This window comes from Aplidium turbinatum, chromosome 5 (genome assembly GCF_918807975.1).
Source record: "Aplidium turbinatum chromosome 5, kaAplTurb1.1, whole genome shotgun sequence".
Taxonomy (NCBI): domain Eukaryota; kingdom Metazoa; phylum Chordata; class Ascidiacea; order Aplousobranchia; family Polyclinidae; genus Aplidium; species Aplidium turbinatum.
The window spans coordinates 4575546-4595799 of record NC_137476.1 but is presented as its reverse complement, the minus strand read 5'-3'; the positions used below and the strand labels follow the sequence as shown (position 1 = coordinate 4595799).

The 20254-nt window shown below is 34.6% G+C and overlaps 1 protein-coding gene across 1 annotated transcript in view; it reads right to left on the bottom strand.

The window, feature by feature from the left end:
* Positions 1 to 14436: 14436 nt before the first annotated feature.
* LOC145770859 (adhesion G-protein coupled receptor G7-like) overlaps positions 14437 to 20254 on the bottom strand; it is a 46312-nt gene continuing 40494 nt past the window's right edge. Inside the window, exon 16 of the mRNA XM_082582600.1 lies at positions 14437 to 14531. Within this exon, the coding sequence (XP_082438726.1) occupies positions 14437 to 14531 (95 nt within the window). The remainder of the gene's footprint in view (positions 14532 to 20254) is intronic.

Here is a 20254-nt window from a genome sequence, read left to right as displayed (position 1 = left end):
TCTGTTTTATAGCAAAGCACAGAGTTGTCCTCCAAATATATTTTCGTTTCTAAATTTATAAGAAATTTTATAAGTTTTAATTTGCGATTTTGTAAAACAAAAGATGAAATTTACGGACATATTTTGAGAGGATAGTCAGGCCAGCTACATCAATTGGTTGTTGAAGGTGTGGTGGAGGAAAAAAGATGCAAGGGAAAACGGAGACGAACTTGGAGAGATGTTGTACACCAGTGACTGACTTGTCAAACATCGAGAAGCAAAAAAAAAAAATAGTACAAGCGTGACATGTGGAAGCAAGTGACAACCAACCTTCGGTTCAAAGACGACACATCACGATGGAAAGTGATAACAAGGTTTATTAAATAGACTGGACAAGGAGAGGGTATAAGGTGTCAGTCTTAAAAACCAATTGGTTAACGTTCGCGTGGATTCGAATCTCACATCCAACATTGATGACCATTCTCATTCACTTCATTTAAAAAACTTTTATTTTTAAAAAGCTTGAAAGAAATGCTTTATTACGAAGATAAAATGGTTAAAGAATTTTGCTTCCAAGTTTCATTATTTAAGAATATTGTGCCCAATATATCTAACTTACAAATCCACTTAAAGCAAAATGTAATACCGGTACCAATAAAATTTAGAGAAAGCTTATAGGCTACATGTCATTAATTACAGATCACAAGATATTTTATGAAAGTGCGGATTTACCTCACGTTGGCTTTCAATAAGAACAGTCCCCACACCACTCATAGATTACCTTTCATTCATGTAGGCTATATATCAAATGATATCTTACGCATACAAAGAAAACTTAAGAAGAAACTAACATGATTAAAATTACCAATGTTTATAGAAAGCGATACGAAACCGATCAAATTATAGTTGTCATACGAAAATTAACAACTTGCTCTTAAACTTTTGTCCGATAATAGGCTATGTCTTTGGCAACCCTTTTGTAACCGTAATTATTTTGAGTTTTTATTATTGTAGCAGTATTAATCTATCTTTTGTTTGAAAATGTCGGATGAAAAGACTCAGTTTAAAATGGTGTACGATACCCATATACCTTTCAAATAACTTTCTTAAGTTTTATTATATTTATTCTTCAGGGTATCAACGTTAAACTTGACAACAATTTCGGTCTACACATTAATTGTATTTCATTTGCAAATAATAACAAAAAATAATTGTTAAGCAAAAATAAACCTTCCTCATTGTTCTCCGATCATAAAGCATCATCTGTACTGTTACACTCGACACAATCTACTTTTTTGAAACAAGTCTGAACATGCTTTGTATTTGCATTGATTGCAACATTGTTTCAACTTTATGCTGTAACAAGGTTTTTTAGATTTCGGTGAATGTCACGTATTTACACCAAGGAAAGGATCATATTTTTAATGTCACTGTATTCTTTGGTAACTATTTTAATCTTTTTGTGTAACTTTAAACGTTTTGTTAGACATGACAATCTCATACATGTTATCATAGCTTTTAAACCGATCTCACCAGGTGTTGATAAAAAACGGGCTTGAATAGCCTACACATACTAGATTGTTGAATGATCAGCTTAATTGTGTGAATGAAAATACGAACTGGTTACAATACGCTTGTTTTACTTAAGTAAAATTTTGTCTTCCTAAAATTTTAGACATAGTTTGCACCTAATAAACTCCATCAGATTGTTTGTAATTAACTTTCGTGTAAACATGAGAAAACTACTCGAATTGTCAGTAGCATTTAAATGTTCCAACGCTTTAAAACAACCGCAATGTACTTTTTCCGCTTTCAACTCTATCCTTATTTTCTGTATGAAGAGACGGAATTTCTTCATAAAGTTGTATATTTTAGTGAAGAGACCAAAAGGCAACCAACTAAATGTTCAAAAAACACTTATTATAACTAGGTTATCCTATAAAATTATAGCTATTTATGATATATAATAAAATATATTAAAACTTATGTAAAATATATACCTATTCCTATGAAATACTGCAGTTATATAGTATAATATATATATATATATATATCAAAACAATGAAAACTATTAATACTACAAAAAGTGCTCAATGCCAAGCAAAAAGGCAAAGCAGAGCGAATTAAATCAAATGTAGTTATTACTATCTGAAGCCTTTACAAATTGTTTCACCTAACGGATCATCAGAAGGACTTATTCAAATAGATTCTATTTGAATAAGACCTTCTGATGATCCGTTAGGTGAAACAATTTGTAAAGGCTTCAGATAGTAATAACTACATTTGATTTTATATATACATATCAATATACTATAAATATTATAGTTTTTTGAACATTTGGTTGGTTGCCTTTTGGTCTCTTCACTAAAATATACAACTTTATGAAGAAATTCCGTCTCTTCATACAGAAAATAAGGATAGAGTTGAAAGCGGAAAAAGTACATTGCGGTTGTTTTAAAGCGTTGGAACATTTAAATGCTACTGACAATTCGAGTAGTTTTCTCATGTTTACACGAAAGTTAATTACAAACAATCTGATGGAGTTTATTAGGTGCAAACTATGTCTAAAATTTTAGGAAGACAAAATTTTACTTAAGTAAAACAAGCGTATTGTAACCAGTTCGTATTTTCATTCACACAATTAAGCTGATCATTCAACAATCTAGTATGTGTAGTAGGGTGGCTCGTTTTTGAACTTTTTTTTTAAATTCTCTCGGGGTAGTGGGGAAATGGTGCCAATGAGTGAGAAAACAATCATGACAAAATTTGAGATTTGTAAAAAATTGTCTTCAGCCTCCTCATGGGGCCCAAAAATCGAAAAATGGGGTCAAAAACGCAATTTTTTTTTTAAATATTTTTAGTTTGGGTAGATACAATATTGTTTAGATATGTCTAATTAGCCTAAGAAAAAAAATTGGAGTCATTTGAACTATTCCTTCAGCTTCCTCACAGCTTCTGAAAATTTCCCTTTTGCTGAAAATTTCGCATTTTTGTGGGTGGGTACATGATACATAATTGCGTTAGACATTTTGCCAGCTATAAAACGTCATTGTATTTCTCTTTATAGGCCTGCCCTGAGCTGTTGCGTCATTTTTTAATGAAATTGGGTTAATTTGGTAGGAAAAAGTGACGTCTTTTATTTGAATTTACGTCACTGACAAAGTTTGTAGTTATGTAACCACAAACAAAAATGCGAAATTTTCAGCAAAATAAAAATTTTTAGAAGCTGTGAGGAAGCTGAAGGAATCATTCAAATGACTCCAATTTTTTTTTATAGGTTATTTAGATATATCTAAACAATATTGTATCTACCCAAACTAAAAATATTTAAAAAAAAAATTGCGTTTTTGACCCCATTTTTCGATTTTTGGGCCCCATGAGGAGGCTGAAGACAATTTTTTACAAATCTCAAATTTTGTCATGATTGTTTTCTCACTCATTGGCACCATTTCCCCACTACCCCGAGAGAATTAAAAAAAAAAGTTCAAAAACGAGCCACCCTAATGTGTAGGCTATTCAAGCCCGTTTTTTATCAACACCTGGTAAGATCGGTTTAAAAGCTATGATAACATGTATGAGATTGTCATGTCTAACAAAACGTTTAAAGTTACACAAAAAGATTAAAATAGTTACCAAAGAATACAGTGACATTAAAAATATGATCCTTTCCTTGGTGTAAATACGTGACATTCACCGAAATCTAAAAAACCTTGTTACAGCATAAAGTTGAAACAATGTTGCAATCAATGCAAATACAAAGCATGTTCAGACTTGTTTCAAAAAAGTAGATTGTGTCAAGTGTAACAGTACAGATGATGCTTTATGATCGGAGAACAATGAGGAAGGTTTATTTTTGCTTAACAATTATTTTTTGTTATTATTTGCAAATGAAATACAATTAATGTGTAGACCGAAATTGTTGTCAAGTTTAACGTTGATACCCGGAAGAATAAATAATAATAAAACTTAAGAAAGTTATTTGAAAGGTATATGGGTATCGTACACCATTTTAAACTGAGTCTTTTCATCCGACATTTTCAAACAAAAGATAGATTAATACTGCTACAATCATAAAAACTCAAAATAATTACGGTTACAAAAGGGTTGCCAAAGACATAGCCTATTATCGGACAAAAGTTTAAGAGCAAGTTGTTAATTTTCGTATGACAACTATAATTTGATCGGTTTCGTATCGCTTTCTATAAACATTGGTAATTTTAATCATGTTAGTTTCTTCTTAAGTTTTCTTTGTATGCGTAAGATATCATTTGATATATAGCCTACATGAATGAAAGGTAATCTATGAGTGGTGTGGGGACTGTTCTTATTGAAAGCTAACGTGAGGTAAATCCGCACTTTCATAAAATATCTTGTGATCTGTAATTAATGACATGTAGCCTATAAGCTTTCTCTAAATTTTATTGGTACCGGTATTACATTTTGCTTTAAGTGGATTTGTAAGTTAGATATATTGGGCACAATATTCTTAAATAATGAAACTTGGAAGCAAAATTCTTTAACCATTTTATCTTCGTAATAAAGCATTTCTTTCAAGCTTTTTAAAAATAAAAGTTTTTTAAATGAAGTGAATGAGAATGGTCATCAATGTTGGATGTGAGATTCGAATCCACGCGAACGTTAACCAATTGGTTTTTAAGACTGACACCTTATACCCTCTCCTTGTCCAGTCTATTTAATAAACCTTGTTATCACTTTCCATCGTGATGTGTCGTCTTTGAACCGAAGGTTGGTTGTCACTTGCTTCCACATGTCACGCTTGTACTATTTTTTTTTTTTTGCTTCTCGATGTTTGACAAGTCAGTCACTGGTGTACAACATCTCTCCAAGTTCGTCTCCGTTTTCCCTTGCATCTTTTTTCCTCCACCACACCTTCAACAACCAATTGATGTAGCTGGCCTGACTATCCTCTCAAAATATGTCCGTAAATTTCATCTTTTGTTTTACAAAATCGCAAATTAAAACTTATAAAATTTCTTATAAATTTAGAAACGAAAATATATTTGGAGGACAACTCTGTGCTTTGCTATAAAACAGAAACTTCCAGCTGTTAGTTCCTACGCTATTCTTTTTGCTTCTCGATGCTTGACAAGTTGTACAACACCTCTCCAAGTTCGTCTCCGTTTTCCCTTGCATCTTTTTCGTTCACCTTGCCTTACGATTAAGAACGGGAGTTGGCACTTCAATGCTTGCTTGACACGCTGGGGTATGAGGGACTCTGCTGTGTGTTAGCGCAGTGCCACGGAACAAACAGCCAACCACATCATCTTTGGGCGTCTCATCTATTCCCCTCCCAACGGAATAACAGTCATCCGTACACTTGACGATCTGACGAAAAGTTGGCTCCAAGTCCTTCCTTTCGACCGACCACAAACTTTTTGCTTCATACGAACGATGACGACGACCTTACCTTCAACACCCAAGTGATGTCTGACAATCGTCTCAACATGTCTCCCAAATGTCATCTTTTGTTTCACAAAATTGAACTGAAAAAAAACAAACTTTCAGTTGTTAGTACCTTTGTTATTCTTTTTGCGTCTCGATGTTTGACAAGTCAGCTCACATTTGTACAACACCTCTCCAAGTTCGTCTCCGTTTTCCCTTGCATCTTTTTTGTTCACCTTACCTTCAACAAACAATTGATGTACCTGATCTGACAACGGTCTCAAGATATGTCTTTTAAATTTCATATTTTATTCTACAAAATTGAACTAAAAGATAAACTGAAGCAAAGGACAATATGTGTTTTGTTACAAAAAAGAAACTTTCAGTTGTTAGTACCTATGTTATTCTTTTAGCTTCTCCATGCTTGACAAGGTGTACAACAGCTCTCCATGTTTGTCTCTTTTTCCCTGGACCTTTCTGTTTCTACCCTACCTTCAACAACCAATTGATGCATCTGGTCTAACGATCCTCTCAACATATGCCCGCACATTTCATCTTTTGTTTTACAAAATCGCAAACTAAAACTTATAAAGGTCTACTCAATAAAATTACAGACTAAAACTTATAAAATTTCTTATAAATTTGTAAAGAAAATTTAATTAAGGACACGTACTCTGTGCTCTGTCACCAAAAGTAAACTTGCAGTTGTTATAAAGTCGTCCACTTGTCAAATCATGCGTTGTAAACCTTGTGCTAAAAATTGATTGTTTTGATCATCATTATAAAAGCATTATATGCGACTTGTGTTAGGTGTTCATTTGTGTGGTTCTTTATGCAAAAGGGATTGTCTACACTTGCGTTTGTTTCTCATATTTAGAAAATCTTGTCTCTTTATCATTACAAATAGTTTAAAATAAAACTTGAAATGACTACAACACTCAGAAGTTTATCTAAAAACCCTATTGGTAACAATCACTTGAGTATGTCATAGATCGATAGTGTCTCACCTGATAATTTCAAACACATCTCTTGTGATCACCTCATGTAGAATCACACCTGAGGAAACTTGATAGGCAAGTATCTTACAAAATCTGAACCGAACAACTTCATAAGAAAAAAAAAAAAACTCAGAATACATGAATTTTTGTAGACTTATTGTATGTTTTGTTGGTGTGATTGCGTGTTCTTACAAAAAACAAAATGTCTTGGAGGCTAGGTGCTATTGTAAAAGAGAGTGATCGTTTACCAAGTCGTGTTGTTATATTATCATGTCAGTGCTTAGTTGTTGTTAGTATCATACAGTAAGACAAAAAAGTTATTTCCAAAAATACAAATAAAACTACAAACTTAAACTTACGTCATTGCGACAAAGTTATCACTTTTGCAAACCTTGGGTTGTAACAATTTCAGGGTTTACTGCAGTTACAAACAATTGGTATCAAGCTTTTAACGAAAGCCGTTGTTGCGCTAACCTTCACTAAACGAAGACCTAATGGAGGTTTACCAATACAAGTATATAAACTAAAACAAGATGAAAGAATATAGGATTTGTTAAGTCTTTGGGTTAAACTGTTGGACATAGAGGGATAAAAATTAAAGAGTATGAATTAATATCAGAGTTGCAACATAGTTTGTGGCAACTGCGAAAGGTTACAGATAATAATGAATCCCAAAACTAAATGATAAGTGACTAAGGAACCCTTTAAAACCTTGGATTGCGATAAACTTAAACCAACCAAAAAGCTGTTACCTAACAAATGTACCTTAGATGATGATTTTTTTATGAAACTAAAATAAAACTTTAGTTCAACTAATCTTCTAAGGTTAAAGAGTATGAATTAAAATCAGTATTGTAATATAATTTGAGGCAACTGCAAAGGTTACAGATAATAATGAATCCCAAAACTAAATGATAAGTAACAAAGGAACCCTTTAAAACCTTGGATTACGATAAATTTAAACCAACCAAAAAGCTGTTACCTAACAAATGTACCTTAAATGATAATTTTTTTTTTTACAAAACTAAAATAAAACTTTAGTTCAACTAATCTTCTAAGGTTAAAGAGTATGAATTAAAATCAATATTGTAATATAATTTGAGGTAACTGTGAACATACCTAGGCAAGGAAGTAATTAACAACAAATTTCCTACAAAATTATGAGTAGGGAAAGTACCGACTTCTTTTTTCATTTATCCAGTCGAATTAAGATTACGCTATGGTTGTGACACCGATGAACGATGACGCGGTGGAACTAATATAATGTCGTTGCTCAGCTTTTAAGACACTGCTTTGTTTGGCTACACTGCTCTGTTTGGCTACACTGCTCTGTTTAGTTACCTGCTTCTTGCTGTGTACTAGTACTACCAGACGTAGCACTGTATGGTATCATTTCAATTGCACATAAAATACACAAACAAGAAATAATACTCAGCTTTTACTACTTTTCTACACTGCTACCAGACGCTAAGGACATTGTCAGGACTCTTGCTCTGTTAGGACTCAACTTGTCTCATCATATAAACAAATAAGAAATAATATCAATTTCACATAAAATAAACAAACAAGAAATGATACCCAGCTTTCACTGTTTTTTCACACTGCTTCTTGCTCTGTACTGGCAGATGTACCATTGCAAGGGGGCTGTTTTCCTCATAAAATAAACAAACAAGAAATAAATAATAACAATTTGCATAAAATAAACAAACAAGATATAAATAATATCAACTTCACATTAAATAAACAAACAAGAAACAATACTCAGCTTTCACTGCTTTGTCACACTACTTCTTGCTCTGTACTGCCAGTCGTTGCATTGTAAGGGGGTTGTTTTCCTCATAAAATAAACAAAAAAGAAATAAATAATAACAATTTAGCATAAAATAAAACAAACAAGAAATAATACCCAGTTTTCACTGCTTTGCCTCACTGCTTTGCCACACTGCTTCTTGCTCTGTACTGCCGGTCGTAGCATTGTAAGGGGGCTGTCTTTCTCACAAAATAAAACAAACAAGAAATAAATAATAACAATTTCTCATAAAATACACAAACAAGAAATAATACCCAGTTTTCACTGCTTTGCCACACTGCTTCTTGCTCTGTACTGCCAGTCGTAGCATTGTAAGGGGGCTGTTTTCCTCATAAAATAAACAAAAAAGAAATAAATAATATCAACTTCACATAAAATAAAACAAACAAGAAATAAATAATAACAATTTCGTATAAAATAAACAAACAAGATATAAATAATATCAACTTCACATTAAATAAACAAACAAGAAACAATACTCAGCTTTCCCTGCTTTGTCACACTACTTCTTGCTCTGTACTGCCAGTCGTAGCATTGTAAGGGGGTTGTTTTCCTCATAAAATAAACAAACAAGAAATAAATAATATCAACTTCACATAAAATAAACAAACAAGAAATAAATAATAACAATTTCGTATAAAATAAACAAACAAGATATAAATAAGTTTCTCTTTTAGCAGTACGATCATTGTTTTCTTCTCAAATGTGACGACCTTTTTATTGTATTTGTTTATTGTGTATGTATTGAAATAAAACATCTGACGCAATGGTTGTGACATCGTGGTAAGCTTTGCACAAGACCACTGCCAGGGCAGTGCCAGAGCACTGCTTGTACACTGCTTTTGGTACTGCTTCGTACGACCAAGACTCTGCCAGGACAGTGCCAGGTACTGCCAAGACTCTGCCAGGACAGTGTTTTATAAACAAACAAGACCAGGGCAGTGCCAGAGCACTGCTTCGTACGACCAAGACTCTGCCAGGACAGTGTTTTATAAACAAACAAGACCAGGGCAGTGCCAGAGCACTGCTTTTATAAACAAACAAGAAATACTGCCAGGACAGAGGCTAAGACTCTGCCAGACTGCTCTGCCAAGACTCTGCTTTTGCTCTGCCAAGACTCTGCTCTGCTTTTGCTCTGCCAAGACTCTGCTCTGCTTTTGCTCTGCCAAGACTCTGCTTTTGGCTCTGCCAGCAGATATCGATCTCCTCTTTCACTACTACTGTTGTTGTTGTTGCATATTGGTTTTATTAACGTTAAAGAATATTCAAAACAAAGCTGAAAGAAGAAACGTACAGATTGCTTAATATGGAGCCCGATGATCTAATGGGTACCAGGCCAAAATCATCTTATCAACAGCCATGCCGATACATATGACAATAGTTTCAATAACAAAATATATCAACAATAGTTTTCAACTTTCTTATATACTACATCACTTAGTCACACTAAATCACCAGATTAAATCTCAATACACTTAATGATGCTCAAACAATAAAAAAGTACAAATTTAATTGATGATGATCGTGTGTGTGCCTGATCTGACACAGACTTGATCAATATGTTCTTCCAAGCCTCTCTTGTCATTTAATATGAATAGTTACTGGGATCGATTAATGTGTTGACAAACAAAATCCACAAACAAAATTTTATATTTTTGCAGTTTTAGCAAATAGTTTACACCCAAAAGTGAAGTAATCCATCTTGAGAAAAAGTTATAGCAACATCAAATGTAATGCCGAACAGGAATGATGGTTAAATAACATGATGCTTTCTACTGGTGCAAATTAAGCTAAACTATCACACGATGTATAAAGGATAAAGTACACGTCAATCATACACGACTGACTTCTTCAGGGAGATAGAACAGGTAGTGACTACCTGTCTACTTTGTCTAGCATGGTAAAAAACAGGACCATGTTGCCATACTGCTGTGAGAATAAGTCGGGTAATAATGTGACGCCATCGTAAACCTTATATAAAATTAAAAATGGGCCCTTTGGCTAAATGACCCTAGCTGTTGTAGAGAGACAATAAATAATATGATAACATTATTATTAGCAGGTACTACTGTAGTGTAATCAACCACAATACTCCACTTCGACTTATTTTACCTATCTTTGCCTTAATCTGTCTTTGTTAAATACAAGTCTGGCATGAATACAGCGCAGGCATGAACCAGTGTCGACAGTAAAATGAACAAAAGAATTGTTTTTAAAAAAACTTTCGCACACTAAGTAGAGATATGTGATGTCATTTCCCATTCTTTTTTGACACTTTTGTAAGTTTAGGTGTTTCAACGTAAAGTAACATGTTCCTTTGGGGTTAATAGGAAGTGACTACAGATTTTACCATTAGCATGAACTGATCGACTGCACATCCCACACAAAATACATTTATTTTTTGTAAAGCGCCGGTTGTCTTTTATTTGATGGCTTCTACAGTAGCTTACGCGTTTGCTGCTCTTTTGAATTAAAAGTTTTGTGTAAATGCTGTTTTTCTTTCTCGGTTTGACAAACTCGGTTCATCGCCGTATGAAGTGCGAGCTCAGTGTTTATCTGTGATCGTTCAGATAATTGTTTGTTTCGAATTCCTACCACGATATGGTCACACAACAATTCATCGTGAAGCTCGCGAACTGTAAACCTTCCAACATGTTGTAGCTACAAGCAAGGTAAATATCTGCATCTTTTGCTGTAACTATGAACTTATTGGCCTGATTAACGTAAAAAATTAAAACAAACAATGGGAATAAATAAATACAGCAAGTAAACAAAACATTGCAACATGGGTCTTGCTTTGTCTGTTTGGGGTAACGTCTATTTACCCAACTGCCCCCAAACATGAGCAGGCATGACACAGTGTCGATATTAAAATACACAAAAGAATTGTTTTCCAAAACTTTCGCAAACCAAGTGGAGTTACGTGATGTCATTTCCCATTCTTCGTTGACACTTTTATAAGTTTAGGTATTATAACATAAAGCAACGTGTGGTACCTTTTGCTTTTATAGGAAGTGACTGCAGATTTTACCATTAGCATGAACGAATCGACTGCACATCCCACACAAAATACATTTATTTTTTGTAAAGCGCATTTTATTTGATGGATTCTACGGTAGTAGCTTGCGGGTTTGCTGCTCTTTTGAATTAAAGCTTTTGTGTAAATGTTGTTTTGCTTTCTCGATTTAATAAACTCGGTTCATCGCTGTGTGAAGTGTGAGCTTAGTGTCTATCTGTGGTCGTTCAGAGAATCGTTTGTTTCGAATTCCTACCACGATGTGGTCACACAAAAATTCATCGTGAAGGCCGCGAACTGCAAACCTTCTACTATGTTGTAGGTACAAGTAGGGTTGGGCAAACAACATTACTTTTGTTACAAGGAGTGCTTTTTATGGCCATTTTTCACGCTGATGACGAATCCGTTGAAATGTTTGACTTAGGATGTCTTAGGTTGGTAAAATGCAAAAATTCAAAATGGCCGCCAAATTCACGCATTTTTCAGATAAAATTTGATAATTATGTCTTACTAGGTCATGTAACATGTTATTTTTTATGTTTTCAGGGTCACTGACATCGAATATGAGGTAAAACAATGATACATAATGGCTTTATACAGTTATAGCTAAAACTGTGTATTTTTTATTGAAAAATAGTTACTTTTTAATTTCAGAACCATTTTTGAGTTGATTAATCAACTATATCCTTTGTTTTTGGTGTTGTAGCCTATGTTTTTCATGTCGTTACAGATAATCAACAGTGATGTCTGAAACTAGTTATACGCTTAATACACGAAGTGACTCTGTGAAAAAAAACGTTGTATGGGATAGTTTACCATGAGGAACCTGAAATAAAGACATTGAGTAAAGTACCCAATGGAAGGTACATCTGCGGTCTCATGTTAAATGTATGGAAAACAAAGAAAGGAAAGAAACAACTGACATTAGTAGATAGCAGTAAAATAGTTGCAACTGAACTTTGCAAAGATTGGGTGGAAAAGAACGTATACCCATTACCCAGATCATGAAAGCGTGGTATCCAAAAACATCAAAAATGACTACAAACTTCTGAGAAATTTGTGCAAACAAGATAACAATACAAGGTACAAGAAAACGAACGCATGGATTAGGAAAATAATGAGTTTTAATGAGAGAATGACAAAAAATTCATACGATGTTCGAACAAAAAAACAGCGACTATCAAGCGAAATTAGAGAAGCAGATTGGAGTAAAAATGACTCCAGAAGATGAAGAATTCTACAGCTATAACTGCTGTGGAAGTTATAAAGCTATTCTACTGTTTCAAGTTCCTGGCGAAAACAAAAGCACCGACAAGGTACACGCCAATTATCAGCTGAGAAGAAAAGAGAAGAAATGAAATCTTCTACAATGCGAGAAATAGAGGGTAGAAAGCTGCAGTATGAGGAATAATTGTCTCTGGCTGATGGCGATAATCAATCAATCATGATCAGCGGTGAGCAGAAACAAGATGTAGATTTTTCAATGGATAATCTGAACTTTCGTACCTCTTCATCTTCTATCACTACCCGTAATAAGAAATCGTCCAGTTTACCTGATACTCTGGACAGTGGACAGTGTCAATGACTTCTACAGTGATCGTTTTCCAATAGTCAAGGTCAGAGAAAGTCGCAATAAACTCAACGAAAAAATAGTGCGATGTACAGTGCAATGTTTCTCGGATTATAAAGCGAGTGCTGCAGATTTAGCCGGTATAAAAGTACAAATTGCTAACTTGATATTTGATCAAAACTGGGAGTTGAGCACTGAAGAAAATGAAGATGGTGATGATGAATCCGATTCTGAAAGCCAAGAACTAATCTCTTTGCTTCCAAGCGGAAGCTCCGAAGCCGAGACACCTGCACAAAAACGACGAAAATGTACCAAAGATTTGACCTTCGTTTTCCCAAGTAGGAGAACTCTCAACAAGTATTTGGAGGATGCCTCACATATAAATTTGGAGATGGTCACTAATATACTTCTAGAGAAAGGAGACAGTGTTGTAACCGTCGGCCTCGATGACACTACTGCTGTAAAGCGACCGGCCATCGGTTGTATGATGTAAAGGCCGACCACATTACAATATTGGGACCCAGTCGAGACAGATGTACTATGACTACTGGTTTCACAGAGAATCTAAGTCACGCAGGAGCAGATGGCGCCGCAGCATACGAGTACAAGCTTAAATGCTTGGCAGCATTGTCAAATTCAACCGTTGATGAAATTAAGGGTGCCATTGATTTTTGGATGTCCGACAGGGCAGGTGACTGTACCACGCTCTTGCAACATCTAGGTATTGAAGCGGAGGAGATGATAAAATGCTGTGCCCATGTAATTTTGGAATTGACCATGCTTGCGATAAGGTTTTTCATAATATAGAGCAAAAGATTGGTGTTCAGAAGTTACTACACGTATCTGCTGGTGAGAAAGTATTCATATCTCCCAGCACCAGCATCCATACTTTGGCACAGATAGCAATCGCCAAATTGGTTTGAAACATGCACCATTGACAAATTTAGAATGCGAATCCGAATTCGCCAAACTTGATAACCGTATAACTTTAGTGGTGGATCGACGACAGTGAGAACTCATTCAAGGAAGAATGTAGTTTCAACGGATAAATTTCTCATGGACTCGTCGTTTACAGATCTCAGTGAAGATGAGAAATTGAAGAAATGGAAATAGGCAAGGTGCTCAGAAGTAGTTACCCAGGCGAAAAAGCTTGAACAAGACTATTGTTAAGTTAAAAACAAGTCAACAACTTGCGCTTCTGAAGAAGCAAGAAGCGAAGAAGAAGAAAATGTCCAAAGTGCTAGTCTACTGGTACTTGAAGAGTGTAAGAAGCATAGAGGTCCGGCGACTCCAAATACCCTTGACTCTCTTTATAGACTTAATGAATCACAACTGCTCAAGGAAATTGGTTACTTTAGATCGACAGTGGCGCACGATATACGCCAAAAGCGTAGAGTTAAATGTGCCGACGGCATAAAAACATTCACGTTTGAGAAGTTCAGTGTAGACGAACTGAAAACATCCATCAGAAATGCGATCAAGCCAGAAGACAATGTTTCTGTTGATGTCGATATCTTGCTCAAAAAAATCCTTTGAAATTCAAAGGACTCTTGTAGAAAAAAAGTTGTTGAGATGCTGGTACCCAGATGTTGAAGTGAAAAAAAGTAGCTTATGGAAATTTACATCTTAATTTTTTCCTTTGAAATTATGGTCCTGATGCTCACATTTCTGTGCAGATATTATCGCAATATGCATCTGGAGCGGTCCAGTTGACCTGTGCGAGTTTTGAAAACACGATTATCGATATCAGTGACCCTGAAAACAGAAGAAATGGCGTATTAGATGACATAGTAAGACATAATTACCAAATTTTAGCTGAAAAAATGTATAAATTTGGCAGCCATTTTAAAATTTTTGCATTTTACCAACCTAAAACATCATCATAGATCAAAAATTTCAACGGATTCGTGATCAGCGTGAAAAATGGCCATAAAAACACTCCTTTGAATGGGACAACAGAGAAAAAGTCTATGTGTGCCCAACCCTAGTACAAGCAAGAGTATAGTTTTGAGAAGTAATTTACAATACCACAAACAAATGACTGAAAATAACTTGATAGCATTGAATAGCATTATTCAAAACAAGATATAAATGAACTTGCAAACTCAGTTTCGCTTTGGTTTCTAATGTTGAACTGGGCGCGGTCAAATATGATATTGCTTCTCAAAAGAAAATGTTGTTTGAGTTCATTTTTTGTACTACACATTCCGTGGAACTTTCCATCGAAAGATCAAAGATTTGCACTATTTTCAGCTTTATTGCCGATACAGTGTAGACGTGTATTCTGCATTGATTTGCAATTTGCAATCGTTTTCTGTTAAACCTGAAACATCAAAAACCGTTCGAATCGTCTTATCCACAAGGTTCTATTAAGATTTGAGAAATCGAATTCTGCTGGTGGATTAGAGAGCGATGTGTTGTATTTGCCCTTCTAGCACGAGAAAAAATCGAGTTATTCCACAATAGAATGCACTGGAATCATAAACGCGCATTTTACTGAATGGAACGTTAACATCAACGATTGCTTAAAACTGCACCGGTGTGATCACGCTGTTGGCTGCATGTGTAGGCTATTATGCGTAATATGCAAGCTACTCGCATGTTGTGTAGTGTTGTTGTCTCACAGATGTTAGAATTATAGTTGGCCTACATTACGACTCTCAACTGAAGGAAGCAAACCATTACCTTGCAAGCTTTGCCTGAATATTCTGATAAGCTTTGGACCATCAACAATTAACAAACTATTAACAATATTACAAACTTTATATTATGCTTTGTTGAAATTCAAGATTCAATACTGCTATAAATTAGGAAGAGCAAATTTTGCTCTAGCCTACTGTAGTTGCTTCAATTCATACGTTACAAAACAAGTTTGCTCGGTCGTGTCTATTTTTACCGAGATTAACAAGTACAATTATTCTTGATCATAAGTTTAATGTGCTCAAGATTGAAGATATCATTAAATTAGAGACGACAAAGTTCATGTACAAATATGAGCACAAAATGCTGCAATGGGCCTTATATGGCTGCTTTGCTTTTGTCAATAAAACTTACTATTATATCACTTGTCAAAACAAAAGGAATGATATACATTTACCATCTGCAACATCAAACTTTGATAAGTAGATGCTATGATTTAATAGTGTTAATACAAATGTTTTTTAAAGAATTTGTACAATAGTCGCTCTTAAAACATATCTGTTGTTTGTCTTCTTACACATAGTCTTTATGTTTTATGTTAACTTCTTTTATTATTTCATTATTATATATTATGTAAAGTACGGGTATTATGCATTAGCTGTGTTATTAATGTTCTTAATTTTGGGTGTTTTGATGAAATTTTTTGTGGTATAGCTCTGACATTGGGGATTTTTTTGTCTTTCGCTTCCATACTTGTGCAAATTATTTGTATTTATTGTGTTTTGTAAATTTTTGTTTATTTGCCAACAGAACAAAACAACCTGAACTGCCTGAACTGAACTTAGAAGTCAGGTGATGGAGTAACATTCAAAATAGCTATTTCATGGTGATACAACCATTGAAAACTTGTGCAATTTGAAATTTATAGCTGTTCCGTCGGGTCAATTGCCCTCCAGATTATAATTGTGATGAAATTTGTAAACGTTGAATTTGCGTTGTTCCTGGGTTCTACGTGACGTGGCTTGCCTGACTATCAAGACATTTCACTTCTGATTGTCGCTTTTTGCCGAGTGCCGGGTGCTGTTGTTTCTGCACACCATTTGCCTTTATATTGGGTTTCAGTATTGGTGAAGCAAGCTAGAGGAATGTGTGACTTCGGATTTAAGTTAAATCGTTAAGAATTATAAGTGTCTACAAAAATTCAGCTTTTTATCCCAACTCACTAAATCAAATCATACGTAATAAATAAAAATACAAGAAACGATTGCAAGCATGGTTGAGGCTGGAACAGGTGGGATTGTAGCAAAGCATTGAGCCTCTACTCTTGTAACCAATAGCTCTTACTATAACTATGCCTACCAAGAGATACTGCCTGATGTGTTAGATTCCGCATAGTTTTCTAGATTTTGCCAACGTTTTGTAACCGTCAGAAAGGTAGTTTCTTAAAAATACTTTCAATGTATTTTTTACTGTTTTTTCGATGGAAAAAAAGTTTTTGTACCATCACGAGTCAGCAAACAGTAATTTTGTTTCAGAAAATAACAGTCATACAGTAGCAGTAGTAAAAATCTACAAAGTAGGCTATAACAAATCAGGACGCATCTCCAGGTAGATATGCTTGTAAAGTAGGCCCATGTGCGCATAATGTCAAAGCGTCCTAGTGTATAAAAATTTGCAATTTCTTTCATTTAAAGATTGTTGTATTGGTCAAAATTTTTTAGTGCAAATTAAGGCATAATTAACACAATAATAAAACATAACATAATTAAAGCAAATTATAATATCTGCAGTACAATGCAAATGGATTGAACTTCTAAACACAACTATCGGGTGGACGGGTTCCGATCATACCTAAACCTTTCATCGATTACATAAAAGTTACTGGCTCAAATTAACTAAAGTTTTATGACTTTTCCTAAAAATTATTCAACTTTGGTTTAGTAATAAAATGATTTTGTTTAGTATAGTTTTTTAGTTATCAGCAGTTTTTGACACCCTACTCCCAAAATTGTCAGCAAAACTAGTAAAAAAATAATCTGCGTAAAATTGAAGAGGGATTAACTTCACCACTGGATTTTGCGTCAGCAGTTGTCAGAAGAAAGTAGGTCATTTCACGAAAGTATGAGTGGACTGTGCGTGCCTTTAACCAAGAAATTAGCGATTTCAAGGAGATTATGGCGGAGACATCAAAAAAGCAAATATAGCAAAAAAGCAATAGCAAAAAAGTGGTATAGTTTTAAAATTTAAAAATTTTACCAGTTTATCAATAATTTTGCTCTAACTTTACTAGAAAAGCAACCTTGTAACGTTTTTATGCCAAACGTTATTACAAAATGAAAGTGTGGATGGAATAAGTCCACACGTCAGGCCATTAGCTGCCAAAAATAGCTTGGTCCGAATAGGGTTAAATTAAGGAAGCAAATTTAAGCAAGAACGCTTCTTTAATCTCCGATGCAATAAGCAACTTTTAATCATTTGTTTCAGCCGCCAGTATTTTGGTTATGATAAATCTCATTCCACTTTTTTTGTTGTAATTGTTTATATTTATAAGTTTGTCTCAACTCTTCATATCGCATTCATTCACAAAGGCTAAATAAGAACTAACTTTAAATGTAATTTTCGAAAGAGGAATCAGCCTCTGACCTGCCGATTCAAACATTTTGCCAAAATGGACATTCTATAAACTAAACATAAGCAGGTTAAATCAGACACAAAGTAAAATCAAATCCTACACCCATAAAAACTGATTAATTGTCAAAAATGCAGAGAACGACAATGATAAGTGCGAAATTATAAAGTGGTTCCTTGATTTAGCAGCTCTTCGTTGACTGGACATTTCCATTGGACAGAACTGAATTCTTTACTTTTGAAATTTTGCTGAGCTCGAGGATTTCCTTTTGAAAATAAAAAAGTTCATCTTTAACATTTTTTTCAATGTTATCTTATTATTCAACAAATGAAATGATGTCTTTCTAAAGGCAAAACTTTTTCCATGCTCAGATATTGAGCTTCGGTGGAATGAGCAGATAAGGATCTTATCACACTCAGCTTTCGTTGGAGGCCAGTTACATCTTCTCGGCAGCCTTTCCTTCAGCACTTACGCCAGCCCAGTTTATTACAGCCTGGTTAGAGGTGAGGGGTGTACATCAACCAGTTTAAATCGAGTATCTAAACAGGACCGCATTATTGAAAAGCCAACGCCAAGCAAATAATCTACTTACGGTTTTACACACAGTTACGATTTCCATCTTTACATCATCAGCACCCGATGTGGGTGTTAGTTTCTTGGTTCGTATGTTGGTTTGTGGCTCAGAGATTGGAGGATTCTTCATTTTACTATTTGAACGAATTTCACTAAACACACAACACATGAACTTCATAGAGTGCAATACATGGCAAGCCACCGGTTACAAACGTGTTCGAAAGCGGATATGAAGAGGGAGACCTTTGCCTTGTTTATCTATACGCCTACAATTTTGGTAAACATGTGACTTTCTTCAACCATAGACAGATAAAACCAAGCAACCACACGGCATTTAACATACTGTAATAGTAATACATTAACCTGAACATAAACTACAAGCTACGAACGTTTTCGGCCATACACATTACACATGTTAGCCCTTTTCAAATAACGAAATATAACTGATTTTACATCTACATTGAAAATAAGTAACTGATCTACACAATGAATTGAAAAACGAAATGCATAAGAATGAATCGGCAAAGCAGGGGAGAAAAGCACATCACATGGAGGTTAATTCCGCGAGACAAAAAGCGCACCAGGTGACGAATTAAAAAATAGACGTTAAGCTGATAGGAAGCGCCTGCAGCAAACAACTATGTTGTTTGTTTGTTGGTGTTTGAACAATAAACCATCCTTGGAGTCTCTTAAAGTTTTACATAAATGTTTCACCGAATTTGACATCAAAATCCACGAGGCTTTGCTCATAAAATCCTGCAATCTTCGCCTCAATACGAAGTTATTTGCTGCAGGCGTTTCATATCTGCTAAACGTCTTTTTTAATTCGTCATATAATGCGCTTTTTGCCTCGCGGAATTAACCACCACGTGATGTGCCTTTCACCCATGCTTTGCCGTTTCATTCTTATGCATTTTGTTTTTCAAGTCATTGTGTAGATCAGTTATTTATTTTCAATGTAGATGTAAATTCAGTAAATTTTCATTACTTAAAAAAGGCTAACATGTGTATTAGGGTGGAGTGAAAAAAACTGTTTATAAAATTTTTATTAGCTTGGGGTTGGAAAACTTGCCAATTACTACTATAACTAATTATGCAAAGTTAGAATTTAATCTGACGAGAGCTTGATCTGCCACCAGCCACTTGAACATTTACCATTGGGCCATTCTGTGTCAATTCACATAGTCAAGAAATTCAAACTCTTCAGATTTTCTGAAATTTTACACACATTTTCACGATCTTATATAATGAACACCTGCAAAATTTGAGTGAAATTTGTTGATAAACACGAGAGTTATAAAGCATTTAGTTTGGGGGGCTCTGCCGAGAGGGCACCATTTTTTTTTTATTTTTGGCCATGCTTGAGGTCCTATTACTGCTAGAAAATTAGGCAAGAACCCAATGTTTTTACAGGTGATAGTACTGCTGACAAGTATTGAAAACACAACATCGTTCACATTGTCACTTTAAAAGGTCAAAGGTCAAAGATATCCAAATGTGGCCGTTTCCAGCTCTCGGTTAAAATTTTCCAAAATATTAAAACCTTGCCAAGACCCTATTTTTGATTGATTTTGGATCAAATTTAGTAGAAATGTTGTTTACAGGATTCTCCATGAAATTTCAGTACAAAATATTA